This window comes from Mustela nivalis, assembly GCF_964662115.1.
Source record: "Mustela nivalis genome assembly, chromosome: 6".
In the NCBI taxonomy this organism is placed as follows: Eukaryota; Metazoa; Chordata; class Mammalia; order Carnivora; family Mustelidae; genus Mustela; species Mustela nivalis.
In genome coordinates, this window is record NC_139025.1 from 76,390,522 (window position 1) to 76,409,104 (window position 18,583).

At 43.8% G+C, this 18,583-nt stretch overlaps 1 protein-coding gene across 2 annotated transcripts in view; it reads right to left on the bottom strand.

The window, feature by feature from the left end:
- The window catches only part of GLDN (gliomedin), a 63,696-nt gene extending 45,999 nt beyond the window's left edge, over window positions 1-17,697 (bottom strand). The window contains exon 1 of one of the 2 annotated variants that reach the window (XM_082734788.1): window positions 17,154-17,697. In XM_082734788.1, coding sequence (XP_082590914.1) covers window positions 17,154-17,516 — 363 coding nt within the window. In that variant the 5' untranslated portion in view covers window positions 17,517-17,697. The remainder of the gene's footprint in view (window positions 1-17,153) is intronic. The other variant, XM_082734787.1, reaches the window with a different exon arrangement.
- Window positions 17,698-18,583: the final 886 nt, after the last annotated feature.

Consider the following 18,583-nt stretch of genomic DNA (forward strand, 5'->3'; position numbering starts at 1 on the left):
CTTTTGCTTTTCCTTCTGTTGAGAGGCTGGGGGAGAGTCATTGGCAGCAAACAGCATCCTGGCACCAATGGGCTGACCCAGCTCCAGAACCAGAAACCTGGACCACTCCCAGAGAAGGCTCAGAACACGTTCTTCTACCAAATGGGAGACAGATGCAAACACAGAGACAATGTGACATTGTATCTATCCTGAGACAGTTCTCTCCACAGCACCCATCATTTAAACAAACAAACAAACAAAAGGTAACTTAAATCAAGTTATTAAGCTCAAATCTTTGCCCATACTTTAAGAAGTTATCTTGCCTATTTTCACATCCAGCAATCTATTGACTAATTCTGGCCAATTGCTTCTTAAAGGGAAAAGAACATTCGTTTTTATTTCTGTATAGTTCAAACACATGTGAATCTAATGGAATAGCTTCTAAATGAAATTATATGTAACTATGAGAAAACAGAGGGGATGATCTGATCTTACGATCTTGAGATGGGGAACAACATTCTAAGCATAAAAGCAAAAGGAGAGCCTCTAAATGAAAGGCTTTATAGATGTGAGTATATGAAATAAAAAATTTTCAACCCCCTTCAAAAGAAAAAAACTCTAGAAACAAAATGAAAAGACAGAAAATACCCAAGGCCACAAGGTACGGTACAAAGAACACAGGCTTTGGAATCAGATCCAGCTCCATCTGATCTGAATTCCTGTTCTTTTACTTGCTGGCTCTGTGATCTTGAGCAACTTAACCTTCAAAGCCTCAGTGACCTGTCAACCATGTGCAAATTACCCAAGGCCATGCGTTTTCTTCCCCTTGGTATAATTAAAGGATGCCTAATTGGGGCCTCTGGGTGGCTCAGTTGGCTAAAACGTCCAACTCTTGATCTCAGGGATGAGACTGAGCTCCATGTTGGGCTCCATGCTGGATGTAGAGCTAAGTGCTTAATTGAACTATAAGCACGCAAAACAAGGTAAAACTCACAACATCTAGCAACCAATAACAAATTACCAGATCTTCAAAGAAGCAGGTAAATAGAACCAACCCTTAATGAGGGAGGAACAAAATCAATCAACTGAAACTCACCCAGAAATGATGTAAATGAATTATGAAACAAAGACAACAAAACAGTTATTTTAACTGTATTCCAAACATTCAAGATGCTAACGACAAGACTGCACATGTTAAGTAGAAACATAAAAAATATAAAAAACACTAACTCAAACTTATAGCAATGAAAATTACAATGTCTGGGTGAAAAGTGCACTGAATGAGACTAAAATCAGATTAGGCATTGCAGAATAAAGTTTGGTGAATGTGAAGACACAGCAATATCAGCTAGCCAAAATGAAACACACAGAAAAAAGACTTAAAAAGTAAACAGATCATCAATGTGCTGTGGGACAACTCCAAGTAGCCTAACACATGTGTAATCAGAGTTCATGACTGGCAGGGTGGGGAGGGGGGTAGAAAAATATTTGAAAAAATAATAGCAGAAAATTTTCCAAGATTTCAAGAAAACTATAAATCTGTATCTCCTTCAAGCTCAATAAAACCCAAGCATAGGAACCATGAAGAAAATGACACTAAGGCATATCATAATAAAACTGCTTAAAAAAAAAAAAAATAAATAAATAAACTGCTTAAACATGTATTAAAGGAAAATCTTAGGGGTAGCCAGAGGAAAAAAGACACAATCCTACATAGGAACAAAGACAAGCATAATAACAGTCTTCTTGTTGTAAACAAAGCAAGTGAGAAAATAGTGGGGTAACATTTTTTTTTTTTCCCCAAGCAGGGGGAGCAGCAGACAGAGACAAAGGGAGAAGCAGGCTTGCGGGACTCCATTCCAGGACGCTGGGATATGAACTGAGCTGAAGGCAGACACCTAACTAAGCCACCCTGGTGCCCCAGAACATCTTTAAAGTATTGAAGGGAAAATCAAAATAATTTTCAACAATGAAGGCAAAGACTTCAGACATTTTTATATTGACCCATACCATGCTGAAGCTAAAAGAGACCACCAGCTGTTGAAATGCCTTCTTGCTTCTGCCCAGCACTTGCCTTGTGAAGTCCTCCCCACCCTTCCAGGCTTGGCTCATATGCTGCCTCCTTCTTGAAACCTTCCCTGACCACCCACTGGATTTTAGTCTTACTTCTCTGAGGGTCCTATTATTCTTTGCTCTGTGTCAAAAGTGCTTCCTTCCTACTAGCCAATAAGTATGTTTGGGCTTCTTTTCTTCTTCCTCATCACCCACAGTGTGCACCCTCACTGCCCAGAATGGGCACTTAGCGTTTGTTATATTAACTTACAAATTACTTACTTGCTTAAAGGCTTCTGCTAAACTTCTAAGATATTTCTAACTGAGAAGTACTCATCGACAGACACTTGATAAACCAGGCCCTGTGCTTATAAGGGTAAGAGAAAATCTCTGGGTACAAAAGCCTCACAATACAGTTAATTGGTTTAATTTTGTTGTTTATCAAAGACTTTTTTTTTTTTTTTAAACAGTCTGAGTTTAATGTGGAGTGGGCAGATTCTTGGTTAGAGCCTCCCAGGGTCCAGGTAATGAATATCCTCATATTCAGCATTTCTACTATAACCTGGGGACACTTCCAACTGGGGCCCCTTCTCAGACTCGTATGCAGCTCCCTCTTCAACTTCTTCACATGGACCTCGAAAGGAAATCTTAGCGTTAACGTGCCCCACACCGAACTCCTGATATTCCCCACAAACATCTGCAGTTCTGCTGTCTCAGTTAATGGCCACTAACCTTGAGGTCATTTAACATTTTTCCCCCCACGCTGTCAGAAAATTCAATCAGTTTGACCATCAGACATATGTAGGCACTGTCCACTCCTTACTGTATCTGCTCCTTACCCTATCTGCTGCCAGCACCTTGATCTAAGTCACTCTCTTCTTTCACTTGGATTATCACAACAGCTACCTAGAAAGCCTCCCTGCTTCCACTGCCCACCCAGACCCCACACAGAGTCTAGTCTAATCACAGTGATTTCGTTGAAAAGGTAGGTCACTTCTCCCATTCCTCTGCCTAAAATCTTCCAAAGACTCTCCCTTCAGGTCAGTGTCCTTACAACAGCCCACAAAGCAACATGTGAACTGTTCTCCAGTCCCTTCAGTTTTCTCTCTGACCTCTTTTCTGACCTAGTTCTCCCTCCCACTCTCTCTGCTCCATTCTCCTTCCTCAGGGCCTTTGCACTTGCTGTTCCCTCTGTCTGAATGGCCCTTCCTCAGATATCCACATGGCTCACTTCCTCCTCCTTCAAGTTTTTGCTCATATGCCACCTTCTCAATGGGGCCTTCCCCACCCACATGACTTATAATTCCATCTTCATCTTCCCCCCGCTAATCGTCACCCCTGTTTTACCATTTTCCATAGCATTCATCACCTTTTAATACTGTAGATAATTAGGTACTTTGGTTTTTGCCTGCCTTTCCCTTCCAGAACATGAAGTCCAAGAGGACGGGGATTTGTAGGCTTTCTTCAGAGTATTTCACACACAACCACAACAGTGTCTGGGACATAGTAGGTGCTCAATAACCACATAGTGAATGAACAAATCTCTGACAGGTAGAGTAGGCCTCTAAGTCTTACCGATACAGGACGCCATCTCCTATTTGGTGAGTAGCATGAATTCTGAGGAAGGAATTTTAAAAATGCCCCAGGGTCCACCTTCAAAACTCTCAGCAGGGCAAGAAACCAGATTCAGAAACTGACAGATACCTTCTTTAGATGTGTACTTGTTGAGTTGCAGATGAATTCATCAGTGAAGAGGTATTTGTCAACTACCTCACTAGAAGCATAGCAAAGAATGGTGAGATGTATTTATTTATTTATTTATTTTTAAGATTTTATTTATTTATTTGACAGAGAGAAATCACAAGTAGACGGAGAGGCAGGCAGAGAGAGAGAGAGGGAAGCAGGCTCCCTGCCGAGCAGAGAGCCTGATGCGGGACTCGATCCCAGGACCCTGAGATCATGACCTGAGCCGAAGGCAGCGGCTTAACCACTGAGCCACCCAGGCGCCCGGTGAGATGTATTTAAAGAGACAAGGTGACTGAAGATGACAAATTGGAGACCAAAATTGTGCACAGAGTTTTAGTTTGTGTGGTATAGATATATAAGTGCAGAAGGAGTCAGGGAAGGAAAAGATAAGTGTTTTGAAGTGACTGAGAATCACTTGTCCCCTCCTGGCCTCTAATGGAGCTCTCTGAAGCACGAGTGTTACTGGAATAATCTTTCACCAACCATTAATAACAACACTTTGTGCTCACATTGTTCCCTTCAACAGGCATCTTCAGATAATTTCTGATTTTTATCTAAGCATTCTCATCCTTACCTTTAGTCAGAAAAGTATTTATAAACTATAACAAGTAACTTGTCAATGATGGGGGAATGGACAAAGAATTAAACCATTATCCCCAAACTCTGCCCTGCAGCATTCTTTGTACATAGCAAAAACATTTGTGAAGATGTTTTTTCAATCTACTCCTTGCTCAGCCCCCTCCTCCTTCCTCTTTGTATCAGGGAATAGCTATAAGTGGTTACTCCAGAAAACATTTGGAGGAGGTCCTTAGGGACGAGATGCTCACCCACAAAATAATTATTGATTCTATTAGCCTTGGAACACAATGGGATCATTGGTTTGACAAATATGTTGTTCCTATAGGGTTCAATAAATTTTGGTCAGTGAAAGAATAAATGCATGAGTTCACGTTGGACATGAATAAAGATATTTGCAAATTATATTTAATATAATTAAATTCCCTAAAAAAATATATATATGTATATACGTATTGGAATACATATATATGTATATATGTATTGGAATACGTATATATGCATTGGAATACATATATATGTATTGGAATATATATGTATTCCAAAGATTCCTGAGATTCCAAACTTTAGATTCATCCTAGGATCTGCCCTTTTTTGGGCAAATTGCCTTGATTCAAATGGCATTATTTTTATTACAAGGTTTCAGAATTCCCTGAAGCTCAGAAAGGAAGAATTTGAGATATACTAAAATATCAGTAATAATAAGCTAACACATACTGAGTTGTGGACACCATGCCAAGGACTTTACATGAGTTACTGAATTAAATCCTTATGGTAGACACTACTGCCATTGCCTTCTTAAGGATGAGAAAACTGAGACAAAGAGAGCTTGACCTGTCAAAGGTCAAACACCTAAAAGGGAGCCAGGAGGAAACATGTAGTATGATTCTAGTACTCACTGTAAAGGCTTTGGGTCTGCCTTTTCCTTTTTAGGCTTGTAAAGCCCTTTTGCTTAGAGCAAACACAGAGTTCTTGAAAACAGGATGTTCTCCTTTCCCTGAATGCTTTCTTTTCTTAGTTTACCTCTCTTCCTACCCTTTTTCTCCCTCTTTTCATCTCATATTTATTTATTTAAAAGATTTTATTTATTTATTTGACAGAGAGAGATCACAAGTAGATGGAGAGGCAGGCAGAGAGAGAGAGAGAGGGAAGCAGGCTCCCTACTGAGCAGAGAGCCCCATGCGGGACTCGATCTCAGGACCCTGAGATCATGACCTGAGCCGAAGGCAGCGGCTTAACCCACTGAGCCACCCAGGCACCCCTCATCTCATATTTAATCTCAAAACAAATTCAGCATCCTCACTTAAAATTTTTTTAAGTTATTTTTTAGAGGGTTGGGGAGGGGACAAGAGAGAGACAGAGAAAATCTTAAACAAGCCCCATTCCCAACATGGAGTCCAACAGAGGGCTTGATCTCAGAAACCCAAGACCATGACATGAGCAGAAATCAAGAGTCGGAAGCTTAACTGAATGAGCCACCAAGATGCCCTCTGGCATCCTCACTTCTGAATTAACCTGCTTCAGTGTTTCCTCAATTCTGCTTGTGATGTCTTCACTCTTCTCAGTGTTGGATGGATCTAGACCAGATATTTCCTTTCTCTTTCTTATATCCAATTAGTTACCAGTTTAATTTCATTCTTCTGTCTTGGAATTTGTAGGATATAGATTTTCCTCTCCATTTCTGATGGCACCACCTTAGCCAGACATCAATTCTTTTTTTGCCTGGACCGAGGCAATAACTTCCCACCTTTCTTCTTGCCTCTGGTCTCTCCTCCGCCTGTCCTGCACTACACACAAGACCAATCCTACAAAACCACTTTCTTCATGACTCCTTCCCATTAAAAGATCTACAATGCTCCCAGTTGTCTATCAGATTCATTCTCAACTTCTCAAAAGTGTAAATTGAAGGAATTCCCCTCCCCTTAGCCCAAACTCTCCAGTGCGGGAAGATCTTCTTGGTCCCTTGCTCTTCTAGCCTGTAACCATTGTCATTCTAGTCCCTCGAGCTTGGCGTAAGTTCTTCTCTGTCCTTGGAATGATTCACCTTCCTTGCCTGCCCAAACCTTACCAAACCCACATTGTCCACTTGAAGTTCTGTCTCCTCCAAGAAATCTTCCTTCATCACTTTGGTGAGAATTGATTTTCTCTCTTCTTGACTGCCCTGATGCTTACCACACAGCTCACTATGAAGGATTTTCCCCTAAAGGTCTCCCTTTTCAGCGAGATTGTTTCCAAGGTCCTCAAGTGCTACCTAGAGGGAGAAGGCATTTCCACCTTTGAGTGAAAATGAATCCAGATTCCAACAATCATCCACCAAGTTAATGAAAAATCAGGGGATTATTTTGCAGTTGTCAGTTCATCATTTTAACTCAGGTATAGTTAGCCACAATTTTTCTCCAAGTACTTCATGTCTTTACATACAACCCAGGCAGGGTCTCCAAAGTTCCCAGTACTTTGGTGAACACAGGAAACTTTCTGAATGGCAGATGAAAGGTTACTCTACCTATTGCATTCAGAACAAACTCCACAAATTGCATTTTGAATGATCTTCAGTTGGTCTTGTTGTTTTAACTCTACCTTTCAGTAAAGAAAATTGTGGTTGAACTTTAGTTAAACTAGAAGTAAATTATCTCTACTTAAAATACAGAGCTGTTAAAACCCAAAGAGCTACATAAAAGCAACTGATGGGCTGAAAAATGCTCTCTTTGTAGCAGAATCACAACCAAAAACTTCAGTTTATTTCACACAACATGACCTTTAGTCTGTAGATAAAATGCATGTAAATTAAGCTTAAATGTCAACGAGATTTGACCAAGGATTTCTTCTATGGGAGTGATGGGGGAGGTGGGGGGGTGGGGAGGGCAGGAGTTTGAGGAATGCAGAGGGAAAAAAAAAAAAAAAAGCTTTTTTTTTTCTTCTCAGATAAATGTGTTTTGTCAGATCTGAAGCCTGTTCTGACAGTTTCCACATAGGTAATCCAATCCTGGAGAACATGAGACCCCTAAGAAGTAAATTGTTTTTCCTTCTTGGAAGTTGTTTTCGCTCTACCTTCAGCTCACATTTTGTCAATTTTCCAAATGAAAGAAACCAAAACATTTTTTAGGACTGCCACTGACAGTAAGCAGTAGGGGATGACAACAGCTGAGCCACTCAGAAAGGGGGTCAAGATGACTCTCTCGTAGTGGGTGTCAAAGCTGGTCATCAGTGGCCATGTAGAAGGGACAGGGGCCTGGGAAATCCTGACCAGTTTGAGAAGCCCTGTCATCCTATCAAGGTTAACTCCGTTTTGCTTTCATGACAAGGTGATTTAGGCTGGTGTGATGTCAGTCTGCTATCAAGAAGCCAAATATGATCCCGAAGTAGCAGCTGACAGAAGCATATGTGAACAGAAAACTTGGCATTCTGAGGGAACTGGTGATAAACCATAAATCCAGAAAGAAGATGCTGAGATAATGGGACAAGAAGGGCTAACAAAGTAAGTAAGAGTGAAAGTAAGAGTGAAAACTCTTCATAATGCAACAACGAAGAGCTCCTGGGAACCTGACTATACCAGGTGCTGTTCTTGACATACCTCCCTTCCCTTAACCCCCCTACGGACAGTATGAGGTGCACGTTATTATCTCAAGCTTTTAAGACTCATCCAAGGTCACCCAGCTACAAGGCTGTGGGCCTAGGATATGAATCCATCTGACTCCCTAGTTCGCTCTGCTCACCACCACAACGTATTCAGGGAACCATCAGGGAGGGAGAATTTGGCTGAGAATCTGAGAGTGAGGAAGGAATCCCAGGTTGCTCAAATTAGGGCTGCTATGCAATGGCTGAAGGTGGCAGGAGTATTGTGTTGTTGGTGAGCCTGCGCCAGCGGTAGAACAGATCCTGGGACAAGGGCATTCGGAATGATAAAAAAACCTCCTGGCATTGGAAGCCTCATGATCTGAGAAGTCATTCTGGAACTCACCCAGGGAGGGCCCTATGCCCGAAGATCTCTCAGCCCGTGGTCTGGGGGCAGTGCCACTAACAGGTGGGCTGGCCTGGGGGTTCTGCTATCTTCCCAGAGTGGAGTAGCGCCTTTCCAAGGGGGAGCATGTGGCTTTGAGTTCCAAAGACAAAAATTTCTTTCCGTCCCTGGCATAGAGGCAGCATAGGTTAAAGGAAAGGCAGGAATGCCATTCACATGGTCAACACAACTGCTCTGTTCTCGTGGGTCCAGGTGCTCAGTCTTGACCCACTTGTGTTTACACATGTCCCTAGAGAATCATGACAACTGTATATCTACATTGAGTAACTTATTTCCATGTATGCAAAATGCGTTTTGATAAAGTGTCTGAAGCTAGTAAGGAGCTAGCTCTCACCTGACTTCCTCAATGTGCCATCATGAATTAATTTTATGTGTGTGTTCACAGTATCAACAGCAGACAAAATCTTTGCAGGCACATAGCTTCAAGTTTTCCCCACCCTTAACTGACACTCGGAAATGGCTTCTGACATGTAAACCAACCGCAGTGTCAGGTGTGACATCCCAAGTGCCAACATGCACCTGCTGCTATGACAAAAGCCATGGAGACATACCTCCCAGGCACTGCATGTGGGTTTGTGCCTTTGGCTGCCCAGTCTTTTTTGTTCTTCTGTATCAGGCCTCTGATCTCTCATCAGGGACTGTTCCATAGGACCTAATGGGGTACAAACCTCCCCCTTCAATTGGAATTGAAGAGAACAATGGAGTTTGAAGCAAGGCTTAGATATGGAGTTAGTGTTGGTTAAATGCTGTCCTAACATGACTGTTTTTGACTTGGGGAGCTGGCCTAGAAGGAGCGAAAGGCCTGAGGGCCAGCTTGGCCCGGCAGCCCCCTTCCAGGGTGGGACTGCTCTTTGGGTCAGCTCAATTCTAGATTCTGTCTCCTTGGGTGAGGTCTTAAAACCCTGTCAGAATGGCTAAAATCAACAAGTCAGGAAACAGATGTTGGCAAGCATATGGAGAAAGGGGAACCCTCTTACACTGTTGGTAGGAATGCAAGCTAGTACAGTCGCTCTGGAAAACAGCATGGAGGTTCCTCAAAAACTTGAAAATAGAGCTACCCTCAGACCCAGCAATTGCACTTTTGGGTATTTACCCTAAAGATACTAATGTAGTGATCCACTAACTGCTCCCCAGTGTTTATAGCATCAATGTCTACAATAGTCAAATTATGGATAGAGCCCAGATGTCCATCAACAGTTGAATGGATAAAGAAGATATCACACACACACACACACACACACACACACAGGAATATTATGTAACCATCAAAAATTATGTAACCATAAAAAATCGCAAAGCATTTGCAATGACGTTGGTGGATCTCGGGGGTATTATGCTAAGCAAAGTAAGTCAATCAGAGAAAGGCAAATACCGTATGATTTCATTCTCATATGGGATTTAAGAAACAAATAGATAAACATTAGGGGAAGGGACAGGAAAATAAACTAAGATAAAAAAAAGAAAGGGAGGCAAACTGTAAGAGACTCTTAACTCTAGGAAACAAACTGGGGGCTGCTGGAGGGAAGGTGGGGGGGGGTTGGGCTAAATAGGTGATGGGCATTAAGGAAGGCATGTGATGTATCTCATGAGCCTTGGTGTTATAGTCTTATATGCGACTATGAATCACTAAATTCTACCCTTAAGCTAAAAAACAAAACCAAAAACAAAACAGAACACAAAAAACCCCAAATTTTTAAAAACCCAGGGTTAACCCAATCCTAGAACAACCCTGATTTCGTTGCTTAGGTTCTCCAAAGGAATAACCCCCAGTGTCATCTCCACTCTGATGGATGACAGTCTAACGAGGAGTTGGCAAGCTTTTTCTATAAAGGGCCAAAAAGAAAATATTTTAGGCTTTGTGGGCCATATGGTTTCTGCTGCAGCTACTCAGTTCTGCTGTTGTTGTGTGAAAGTAGTCACAGACGATATGTGAACAAACGGGCAGAGCTGTATTCCAACAAAACCTTATTTATGATGACTGAAATTTGAATTTCACATAATGTTTGTATGTCACAAAATATTCTTCTTCTTTTGGTTTTTTAACCCTTTCAAGGTGTAAAAAATCATTCTTACTTTGTGGGCTTGCAGGTGGCAGGCTTGACTTGGCTATAGGGCACAGTCTACTGTCCCCTGGTCTGAATCCTCAGCTTTTACACCTTCTGGAGTTGACTGACTCCAAGAAGTAGGAAAGGGAGGTAAACCCTGACACAGCCAATTTAGGCCTTTCAGGGAGCTAGCATCTCTGCAAGCAGGACCTGTGGCTATAGGTAACGTGATTCCACCCCATAAACGAGATAATGTACAGATCCATGTAATGCATTACATTCATCACATTCATCATGAAAAGCTCTGTCTGTTACAATACTGCGTTAGACAGTTCAAGACAGCAGGCATTTCTTCCTTGAGAACTATCCTCAGAACTGGACCACAGGCTTTTGAAAAAGCCAGAGTGCTGGGAAATCTCCATCCACTGAAGATGGGGTTGATTTTTAGAAACAGCCAAAAAATGAAACAAAACCCAGACCAGGGGCGCCTGGGTGGCTCAGTGGATTAAGCCGCTGCCTTCGGCTCAGGTCATGATCTCGGTGTCCTGGGATCGAGCCCCGCATCGGGCTCTTTGCTCAGCGGGAGCCTGCTTCTCTCTCTCTCTCTGCCTGACTCTCCGCCTACTTGTGATTTCTCTCTCTGTCAAATAAATAAATAAAATCTTAAAAAAAAAAAAAACCCAGACCAAACAAAACACACAAAGAAACCTAGCTCCAATCAACCAACAATAACAATGGCACAGTTACTAGTACCCTTGCAGAACCAGGATGGGAACTCCGTGGGGGAGGGGGACGTGGTGGAGTTAAATAAGGCCATTTCTGTTCAAAACCATGCATGATTATAAGATGATGCATCAGCGTTGTTTGGCCAACATGCTCAGCCAGTTAAAAACAATTTTTTTGGAATTTTTTGGTCAATATTTCAAAGCCAAGAGATTTTACATAAAAAGTCAAGAGTTTTTCACTTCAAAAAAAATCAAAAGATCAGGCACACTGAGCTCTTGCTTTTGTACAGGAACAACCAGGGAGAGCACGCCGTCCACCCTTTTAGAAAGAAAGCAAACTTCAGGGTGGCAGAGTCTCCACCATGCCCTACTACCCCCCAGTCCAGGGGCAGCACCCATATAACTTTGTGGTTATAGCCTTTTCACTCACAATTAGAGTAACACAATCACATGGTTCCAAAGTCAACAAATACACAAATACACAAAGCCACACAGTGAGAGGCTCAATCCCATCTCATGCCCACCCACCCTAAGTAAAGCACTTTTGTTAATATCTTCACTTATTTTCCCCCTTCTTCCTTACACGAGGTAATACAATATATTTATTTTTTGTCTTGCTTTCTTCCCTTAGAATATATCCTAAGGATTATTCCAATAACAGGACACAGAGAATTTCCTCATTCTCATTTTACAGCTACCTCTCCCACTGAGTGCACAGGTTGGCTTATTAAAATAATTCCGGGGTGCCTGGGTGGCTCAGTGGGTTAAAGCCTCTGCCTTCAGCTTAGGACATGATTCCAGGGTCCTGGGATTGAGCCCCACATCGGGCTCTCTGCTCAGCAGGGAGCTGCTTCCTCCTCTCTGTCTGCCTGCCTCTCTGCCTACTTGTGATCTCTGTCTGTCAAATAAATAAATAAAATCTTTTTAAAAAAAGATTAAAAAAATAATAAAATGAAATAATTTCATATGGATGGGCACAGGTTGTGAATAGTCTTTGGCTTTTACCAAAATTCTACAGTGAATATGTGCATATGTCATTTCATAGGTGATAAAGTCTGTCATGCAGGATAAATTCCCACAACTGAGACTGCTGGGTCACAGCGTAAATGTGTTTATAATATTTTTAGGTACTGCCAAATTGCCTTGCCCATGGGTTGTACAATTTTGTGGTCCAGACAGCAATGCAAAAGCGTGTCTACTTCCCTTCCACTTCCCCGGGAGAATGTGTGGTTAAACTTTTGAAGTTTTGTTAGACAGGTAAAAATTATGTTTCAAGACAAGGTGCAATTTGCATTTTAAAATCAAGACATCTTTTCTCACATGTTTACCTAGAGACATTTGTATTTCTTTTATTGAGAACTATGCTCCATTTTCCTATTGAATCCCTATTTCTGCTGATTTTCTTATTAAATTCTTTGTTTTTTCTTATAAGCTTATAGGAATTATATATATATATATATCTCCCCACCCCATGTGTGTGTGTGTGTGTGTGTGTATATATATATATATATATATATATATATATATATATATGATTAGCCCTGCATCTATGATATGAGGTGCAAATATTTTTTTTCCAGTTTGTCCTTTATCTTTTGCCTATGTTTGTGAGGTATATGTTTGTTTTTGTTGTTGTTTGCCATACAGATGTTTTGTTGTTCTTGTGTGTGCTTTTCAAGCTGTAGTTAAATTAATTAATTAAATTTTTTTTTTTAGATTTTTTGTTTATTTATTTGACAGACAGATTACATGTAGGCAGAGAGGCAGGCAGAGAGAGAGGAGGAAGCAGGCTTCCCGCTGAGCAGAGAGCCCGATGCGGGGCTCGATCCCAGGACCCTGAGATCATGACCCGAGCCGAAGGCAGAGGCTTAACCCACTAAGCCACCCAGGCGCCCCATCAAGCTGTAGTTAAATTTATTCACTCTTTGCTTCTGGCTTTTGATTTGTTGGAAAGAAAGATTTGCCCCATTCCAACATTAAAAATGCATTTACCTATATTTCCTCCAGTAGTTTCGGGGTTTCGTTTTTTAAAAACGTAAATCTTCAACCCATTTGGAGCTTGTTATGACACACATTGTGAGGAGTAAGATCTTTTTCCTACTGGGGGCTTGACCCTAGATTTTGGACAGGATGACGAGGCTCCCAGAACATCAATAAGCATAAGACCTGGAAAATGGGATGAGAGAGCAGCTGATGGGAGAAGCGAGACGCGAGTGGTGTGAGGTAGGATGGGGACTAGACGGGAGCCCCCTCACCTGCGGGAGCTCCTGGCAGATGGCTTCCCATCATTGGTCTAGCTCAGTGGTACCCAGGACCCTTATTACTTTTCTCCAAAGTACCCATTTACTCTGAAGGGTTTAATGTGTTTGGTTGTATGAAACTAACTGTTCTAAGTAATGACTATGTTGCCCTTCTAACAACCAGTTTCTGGGCAGAATGTGCTAACCGAAATTTCCATGCTGAGTTGATATACTTTGAGCCAAAAGCACAGAATTCTGGAGTGTCAGATAGCTTGAGGAAGCTCATCTTAGATAAATGAGCCATTTGAAAGACTTTTTTATTTTTTATTTTTTAAAGATTTTATTTATTTATCAGACAGAGAGCGAGCACAGGCAGACAGAATGGCAGGCAGAGGCAGAGGGAGAAGCAGGCTCCCTGCTGAGCAAGGAGCCCGATGCGGGACTCGATCCCAGGACGCTGGGATCATGACCTGAGCTGAAGGCAGCCGCTCAACCAACTGAGCCACCCAGGTTCCCTGGAAGACTTTTTTAAATGCTGACATTAGTCTGCTGACATTAGCTTATTTCTTGGTTTCTCCGTCTTTAAAGACATGGAACCACAGTGAGGGGACCTCTGATCTCATCCTCATTCAGAACCTACAGGTGCTGTATAACAGGGTAGGGGAAGATGTGACTTCAACCATAAGGAGTGTGCACACTGATTTCCATACTGTATACTAAACAGTTCTTTTTTTTTTTTTTTTTAAGATTCTGTATGTATTTATTTGAAGATTTTATTTATTTCTTTGAGAGAGAGAGTGCACACAAGCAGGGGCAGAGGGAGAAGAAGAGGGAGAAGCAGACTCCCTGCTGAGCAGGGAGCCTGGCATAGGACTTGATCCCAGGACCCTGGGATCATGCTCTGAGCCAAAGGCAGATGCTTAGCTGAATTAGGCACCCAGGCAGCCCTGAAAGTACCCTTTAAAACATTGTTTCCTCATGTGAATAATTCTGTATTCTGAGGAAAAAAAACAGGGAGTAAAAATGAGAAAAATGTGCCAAGATGAATGATGCTAGAATAAAGTAAAGGGCTTTCAGCAATAAAATGGGTACCTCTGCTTGAAGCAGACAGAGGCCTCAAAGAGACATGGTGAGAGCAAGATGCTCAATGTTGTTCACTGTCAGCAGGAAGGCCTGTCAATGTCCAGGCATGCCAGACTGCACCTCTAACCGTGAACTCAGAATTTCTGGTAGTGGGATCTAGGGATCAGTCATTTTGAAAGCTCCCTATGTGATTTCAGTGTGCAACCACCACTCTTGAACCATGCTGTTCAAAGTGAGGTCCTCAAAACAGCAACATTGGTTTCAGTGGGAGCTTATGAGAAATGCAGAATCTCAAGCTGGAAATTAGGCCTTCTGATTCAGAATCTGCATTTGAACAAGATTGTCAAGGTATTCACCTCCTGCTTATTACAGTAGAGAAGTAGTGACCTAGAGCTTTCTAGAGTGGCACCTGGAATCACCTGTATCTAACTCACCAAGGGGCTGGGAAGGTGGGAGAATGGGGAGTCACATACTTACTAAGGAAGACAATTCTGGAGATGATCATTTTATAAGTTCGAGGGTGGGACCGTGGAATCTGTGCTTCAGTGTGTTTCCAGGTGACCCCCTTCCCTACTGCTTGAGAACTTGAGAACAACCAGCACGAAGACAGCTACTCTCTCCCAACCGTCATGGAAATTCCCTTAAAGCATACCCATTACAATGGGGGATGAGCTGGTGATAACCTAAGAATGCCTCTCAGCCCAACAAATGTGATGTTTCTGCTCTCTGACCTCTAACAGAGCAGGTGGTGATAGTTAAATCTAGCTCTCAGATTGAGACAGAAATGGATCTCTGTTCTCTTGGGTTAGTGACTGAATAAGCTTTAATACCCAAGCTTCTACCTTAAAATCAGGATTAAAAATATAAAATGTTGATGCTCAGATGCATCCTTCTTGAAGGGTTTCAAAAAATCCTCAAAATGCATGATAGAGAGTCAAGAGAAAGAGTTAATTCCCTGAAAGGAGATTTCTTCACTTTACAGAGGTCTTTAATTTTTTTTTTTTTTTTGGTCTGGGGGCACCTGGGTGGCTCAGTAGTTAAGCGTCTGCCTTCATCTCAGGTCATGATCCAGGGTTCCTGGGATCAAGCCCTGCATCGGGCTCCCTGCTTGGTGGGGAGCCTGTTTCTCCCTCTCCTGTTCCCCCTTGCTTGTGTTCCCTCTTTCGCTGTGTCTCTTTTTGTCAAAAAAAAAAAAAAAAAAAAATCAGACATCTAATTAAATTTTTCTTTTTTTTTTTGGCTTGGGCCTAGATTTTTAAATGATAACATGGATGAAAAAAAAAAAAATGAAGCCAGGAATGGAAAATTTGATCTCTCTCAAAAGATGTATTTGCAGTATCTAGTACTTCCATCATGTGGTTGTAAAAGCATTTCAACTTGTATGAGATACTTAACAAAAAGCTTTTCCTGATGCAGAAGCTTTAAATGAGTTTATCTTCAAATCCCTAGGATTCCCAAGTATCGCTCACACTTGACTTGGGGTGCCAGAACTGAAATCTTTGTAGTTGTAAAATGAAATAAGACAAGTGCAGTCGTATTGGATAATGTAATGGAATTGGGAAAGGCCATGTAATCTAAATGTAATCATTAGATAATTATTGAGTTAAAAATCAGCAAAAGCAAAGAAACTTCAAACTGGAAAAAAAAAGATTTTTGAGGTTTTGCTTTAAAGACATTAAGAGCAGAGTTTCTTAAACCTTTTAGGAGGAGTGCAAATCTAATGAAAATCTAATGAAAAGTGGGACGCCTGGGTGGCTCAGTTGGTTAAGCAGCTGCCTTCGGCTCAGGTCATGATCCCGGCGTCCTGGGATCGAGTCCCACATCGGGCTCCTTGCTCCATGGGGAGCCTGCTTCTCCCTCTGACTCTGCCTGCCACTCTGTCTGCCTGTGCTCGCTCTCTCTCTCTGACTAAATAAATTTAAAAAAAAAAAATCTTATAAAAAAAAATAAAAAAGAAAATCTAATGAAAAGCCATGGACTGTACCCAGATGCACGGCCCCTAAGTGCACACTGGTAATTTCTGGAGTTTTATAGACCTGCTGGAGCCCACGTGAGAATCTCAGCTTTCATAGAGGATTTTAAGAAAATTTCTCCATTTTGATCTCTCCCATTTGGAATCGCTTTAGACCCAAGAGCAACTTTCTCAGCACCAAGTTTCCAGGTGACTGGTAAAATAGGGCTGATTGTTTTCCCTTCAACCAATCAATCTCATGAGGCTGGTCCGAGGCCAGGTGAAAAGCCAGACCACTTGCTGAAGCCAGGTAAAGAACCCTTTTATTGAAGGTGTCTGTGCTCCCAGAAATGTCTTCTCTGTGCTCTCAGGGGGGCTCCAGCGTGTCTCACAGGCAAAGTCCAGGGCCGCTGTGGCTCCCTTCACCTCAGATGATGAAAACTTTAATCCAGAGTTAGGAAGGAAAGCAGTCTCTCTTAAACTCTGCCTGCACCCCGTGTTTACCTGCAGACCCAAAGATGTCAGAGGTGGAAGACAGCCCTTCACGCCCTCCCCCATTTAACAGAGGAGAAAACGGAAGGGCTAAGTTGCCTGCCTGGGTGACCTCCCCAGCCGGGCTCACGCCCAGGACCCTCCCTCTAGCCAGGGGAGCGAGCTCAGGGCGTTCGGGCCTCTCTCCCCACATTGCCCACCACCCGCCCCGGCGGAGGCGCCACGCGGAGCCGAGCCCCCGCCTACCGGCACCATGGAGTAGGTCATCATCATCAGCATGTCGTGGCTCTCGGCGCGGATGTGTGGTGCGGGCTCCCCTCTGTGGCTGCGCTTGTTGCGCGCGGCGCTGGCGGGGTCCGGGGGTGGCGCGGGCGCCCTGCGCCGCGTGCGACTCAGCTCAGCCAGGAAGGAGCGCACCGCGCTGTCCTCGCGCTGCTCCCGGCCGCGCTGAGCCTCCAGCGCCCGCACGGCCGCGCTCAGCCCACGCCACTGACACAGCGCGAACACAGTGCCCGCAGCATTGAGCGCCGACAGCAGCGCCACCGCCGCCAGCGCGCCCCGCAGCCCCCAGCCGGAGCCCCCGCGGCCTCGCTCCGCGCCCCTGGCCATGCTCTGCGCACTTCGGGCCGGGCAGGGCTCGCCGCCTCCCACCGGGCAGCCTATATACGCCGCGGGCAAGCCGTGGGCTGGTGGCAGCGCCGTGAGTCACGCTGCCCTTTGCCCGGGCTGGCGGGGCGGGTTGGGGACAGTAGTGGTGGCGCCTGAGCAACCCGGAGGGACAGGCTGGGGAGAGGGGGAGAGGAGCAAGTGGAGATGGCCGGCGCGGGGGAGAGGTGGGCCGGGCTCTTGCTCCTGGTGGCTGGCCAAGAAAACAGGCAAACCCAGGTCTCCCTCCCTTTCTCACTGCCCTGCCTGTGGGCATTGTTGTGGCCCAGGCCCGCAGAATGAGGGTCAGACTGAGGGGGAGAGCAGGAATTCTTAAGGCGCTAGAAGTCACTGAATTCCACTCCCTTCTCCCCACACGCTGACCTCTCTGGAGAAAAGGGTCAGCGTGCCCAGATGCCAAGATATATGCCCACTGTCCCTAGATTTGCTGCTGGGCAGGGACCCAGGCTGCCCATCACGTGGCCACTGAGCCCCATGAGATCTTTCGGAGGAAGGGGATGGAGAGAGACAAGGAGACAGTTGGCATTGGAGGATTAAAAAGGCCACCCATCAGAACGAGAAAAGCCTTGCTCTGAGAAGGAGTCCTCTGTGAAGGAGATTTCTAGGATGTGACAGGCCAAGAACTCTGACATGAGATCCGTATCTGGGAGACAGCAGGGTGAGGAGAAAAAAAAACTCCAGGGTGGAAATCAGGAGACCTGATTCTAACCCCATTCTGCTACTACTCAGCTGAAGGGCTTTGCGCATGCCCCAAGACCACTCTGAATAGATTCTGAGGTGCTTTCTGGCTGAAGAGTTGGGACACTGGCTAGGCTCTTTCTGGACCTTACTTAGCCTGCCTTGCTTGAGGGGACAGTTGCCTCAAGCCTCCTAGTTACCCCTTCCTTTTCCTGTCAGCTCACATGCCTATACCTCAAGGATCACTATCCTTGAAGTGCGGAGTCATGGCTCAACCTCCTCAGAGGACCTCTCTACCCCACTTCTCACCTTTCCTCAAATGGCTCTGCCTC